Genomic DNA, 4,430 nt, shown 5'->3' with positions numbered 1-4,430 from the left:
ATTTGATCTACAGATGAATGATGGAATAGTGTAATTTACTTCTGTACGTCAATTCAGTCTCACTGTATTCAGTGGGCGGTCTTTAAAGTTAAAACTGCAAACGTAATACACACAAATAACATAACACTGTGTTGTATTTACTTAACGTATGGCAGTTGCGCTATATCCTAGGGGAGAGCATAATTATTAATTAATAGGCATTATAGGCCAGAGGAAATTTTGTGCCCCTTAACACTTGCACCCAGATGCAATTGCCCCCCTCTTGCTACACCACTGTGTGCATGTTAACCAAATTTAGAACAAGAAAAAAAAAAGGTGTCTGTTTTTAGTATTCACTTGTATTTCTGAAAATCTATGTAAATGTCCTTGTGTAATTGAAATACATATTTAGAAATATTTCTGTATTGACCATAATGTTTCTGCCTTTGCCACTTATGAATACAAGTTTGCTTAATGAGAGTGTTTTTTAAAATTCTTTCTGATTTTAATTGTCATGACTTTAGGTCGTGTTTAAGTTGTATTTTAGCATTCTGACCATTTGGTAACTTAGTTAGAATTACAGAAGTATATTTTGTGATTGCATTTCTAAAAACTAGAATTAATTTGATATTTATGAATGTAAGAGTTCTACTCCTAAGGTTTGGTGTGCAAGAACTTTTCAAACATATTTCAAACCTTTAGTGACTTCTAACTGTGTTCTACATGAATTCAAACATGCCTTAGTAAAAACTTTTTTTCTGTTACTCATTATTAAATGGGCAAACGTCTACGTACATTGACAAAGCTAATAAACATGTAAAGTTAACATATTGCCTAGAAGAACCAATGCTTGATAACATTTATCTTTTGTATTTTCTGTTTAAATAGACTTGCCTTTTGTATCATTTCTCAACACAATATTCAGATCAATTTCCACCTACCAACATTGAATTTATAAACCTTTTTTGTTTACACTTATTACAAAGTGGTTTCTAACTTCTTAACAGAGAGCTTCGAGCTTTGTACTGCAACAATGAATTATTCTAAATAGACTATAGTAGTAAATATATTATAGTGCTTATGGCATGAAGTAAGGATTTACATATTCAGAATTATACTGGGGTGTTGAAACTAAATCTTGAATATAAACAAATGATATACTTATTGGGTAACTTTAATGAAATAGTTGGTTTGAGTGAAGTGGTCAGTTAAACTGAATAATACCTGCAGGTTAGATTTAATGATTTTATTGGTTATGCTTTTGTTTGGCCAATCAGAGAAACGTTGATACAATTTAAAGGATGTTTATATTAAGATATAAGATGAAGCTTTTCACTTTCATTTTGTTTTATGACTCAGTTCACAAGATTCCAGTTGCAGTTTCTGGAACTATTCACAGTCTGTGGATTGTAGACAACCTCACTCTTATGTCTTGATATAATTCTATGTCACGTGAAACTCATGATTTAACTTTTTTTTGCAAAATAATTTTATTAAAATTTTTAGGTGATGGATGACTACTTGGCTTCAATGTTAGCAGTGAAGTGTATGAGTAAATTTTGGGTGTATGTTACCATATTCTATAACTAGATATAGGGGAAAGGGTTAACAGTGTTTTTTTTTACTTTTTATGGTAGCCAGGATTCTGGTCAGTGATGACATCTAAATATTAAATATCATTTTTCATATTATCTCCTTAAATGTATTAAGTAACAGTAAGGATATACAGTAGGATCCATACATGTATTCCCTTTCAGTGTCTGATTAAAATAAGTCACTCTCTTATATTGTAAATGACTCTTAGTTTAACATTGATTTTGGCAATAATATTATGGAATTGCCAAGAAATGTTTATTCTTAGATAGAGTTTGGTAAATATTTATTTCTAAAGACTAAGTATCACATTAAGTGTTTAAAATAATGTATATTAGAAATATACACCAGTGATTTTACTGTGTTCCTCTATATAATTACTCTGTATAATTGTTAAAGGCTAATAAGCAACTTCAGTTAGCTTCTTTTGTAAAGATATAGAATAACTGATGAATATTATTTGGGTTCTGGTTCAGGCTAAGAGTTCTAGGAATACTCAAGTTGATTTGTTTAACCTCTGTCCAGTAGAGTTCAACATTTTGATAAAAACTATTTGATAGAATTTAATGTGAAGTGAAACATTGTCACAGTTTTCACTGCGATGTTAAAATAAACATGTTTCTACTTAGAATTTATAAACTCAACCATTTTATCATGAACTATTATGTAAACAGATTAAAGAGTGTAATGTGAATTGTTTTACAGCTTTACAATTTGGAAGTTTCAAGCTGGTTTTGGCCACTTGATTCCCTTATGTTAGTTTCAAGCTGGTTTTGGCCACTTGTTTCCCTTATGTTAGTTTAGCCTATTTAAAAAAGAAAACAGCAGCAGATACTTGAAGCAGAATAAAAAAAAGTTAGAATTTTAACTTGGCATGCTGAGTTGGAAGTACATGTGGGATTTCCTTCTTTTAGTTCATTCTTAAATTTTGGCATATATGCTAGTAAACACATATATATATATATATATATATATATATAGTATGGTGTAAGTTTGCAATAATATTCAAATTAACATTTAAAACAACAGAACTATATGTAAGCTGAAAGGCTAAAAGTTAAGAAACTTGGGTACTGATTCATATGGTTTTCTTATTTAGGAACCCAATGATTCTGCTCAGAGTGTGACAAATCCATATTCTTTTGAATGCATTTTTCTATGTAAATTTTTTTATCATGCTTTACTCTTTCGTGTAGCCTATGTCATGCATTTTAAAATGTAATTTATAAACCAAATTTTTAGCATAATGCTAGTTGCTTATTCGAGGTTCAACAGCTAAACACTTTTCTTTATGCAAGATAAAAGTTGGATGACACAAGTTACAGCTTAACCAGGGTGCTCAGCCAAAGTGATGGGAAATCCTGATGCTTTAATGAAGCCCAAAGCTGATTTGGCAAAATGTCGAGAAAAACAGTAAATAAACAAAATAGATGCTCTCAGGAAATAAGTCGTTCTATAAAAACTGTAACTGTTATGATTAGAAGTGGCCATGTGGGATAAAGGCAGTAGCTAGGTCTTGAATTTGGAAATTAAGTTAGTTTAAAACTTGTGGTGCTGTGCTATATATATAACATGCAGGAGATTTTAATGAAAGTATAAAGTTTATGATACTATACAGGTTGAATTATGTTAGTAGGGTTAGTGTATTATGTATGCACCTTATGGAACCAGAAACACTTGTTTGTGGGAATGTTCATGTAATTTTCAACAAACATGAATGCCTAATTGTATTATTTCTTCTATTTCCGCATATTTAGCATAGTTTATTATGTGTGTCATTGAATATTATAAAGGAAATTCGCAAGCATGTGTAATTTAAATCAAAAAGTTATGGCTGTTAAGTGCATGTCTTCACTCAATAGTAGAGATTGATAAATACAAATGGGTGAGAAGACTATTGGCTGAGTTTCCACTTGATTTCACAGATTCGTTTTTAATTTTGAGCCCCTGTAATTAACGCTGTATTCTATAAAACATTGTGTACTGAAATGGGAAAAATAAAACAATAGTAATTAATGTCAAATAAATTATATTTTCTTTGGATAAGAAATCCTTTCTTGTTATTGTCTTTCTTTTTTTCAGTTGAACTTCTCCACATGTTAGAATTCAATATTAGCATAAATTTTCCAGCAGCACCTCTTGTGACAGTAATTCTGGCTTTGGTTGGTAAGTCATTTAAATAAGTAATGTTTTAAGAAAATCTAATAGCTTGTGTATTATGTGGCTAATATTCGGTTGTACTATAGAGAAAAATATGTGCTTCACTACAGATAATCAGTTAAATACCACAAGTTGTTAATGGATCACCTTTAACACCTGACCACATTTTCATACATTTTATATATTTTTATTTTTCATGGTGTGTCTTTGGTTGTATGTACCTGCATATCAAAAGCAGCAAAAAAATCATCCACCAACAACAACTTCCTATTTCCACATCTTTTTAAATGTAATACAGTTAGACCAAAATAAAACTAGAAATGTCTGGGAAACTGAAGTTAAAAAACAATGTCAAATAATTAGAGAAAACCCAGAAATGTGATGAAAAAAAAGTAATGGTTAGTTTAATACTTAGATATATTGTTAGTTTAAAATCTAAGATGCAAATGTCAATTGTATAAATCATTTTTTTTTCACTGCCTGGAAAAGTCATACAAAATGTAAGTCTTGCATTTGTGGTCACTCTGGAAATAATCTATGTAAATAATATATTTACGTTTGTTTGTCTGGAACTTTTCTCACAAATTTCTCAATCAAACACTGCAATGGCCTTTGTCCAAGGAGTCCATATTGCATATTGTTAGAAAGGCCTTTGTCCAAGGAGTCCATATTGCATATTGTTAGAAAGGCCTTTGTCC

The 4,430-nt window shown here is 30.4% G+C and overlaps 1 protein-coding gene across 1 annotated transcript in view; it reads left to right on the top strand.

Moving 5' to 3' along the window:
- Nucleotides 1-186: 186 nt before the first annotated feature.
- Nucleotides 187-4,430, top strand: part of LOC106478897 (membralin-like) — a 17,462-nt gene continuing 13,218 nt past the window's right edge. The window contains exon 1 of the mRNA XM_013939476.2: nucleotides 187-3,738. Coding sequence (XP_013794930.2) covers nucleotides 3,588-3,738 — 151 coding nt within the window. The 5' untranslated portion in view covers nucleotides 187-3,587. The remainder of the gene's footprint in view (nucleotides 3,739-4,430) is intronic.

The sequence above is a fragment of the Limulus polyphemus genome, unplaced genomic scaffold (genome assembly GCF_000517525.1).
Source record: "Limulus polyphemus unplaced genomic scaffold, Limulus_polyphemus-2.1.2 Scaffold260, whole genome shotgun sequence".
In the NCBI taxonomy this organism is placed as follows: Eukaryota; Metazoa; Arthropoda; class Merostomata; order Xiphosura; family Limulidae; genus Limulus; species Limulus polyphemus.
The sequence above is the reverse complement of the archived record's forward strand: the minus strand, read 5'-3'. Positions and strand labels throughout refer to the sequence as shown.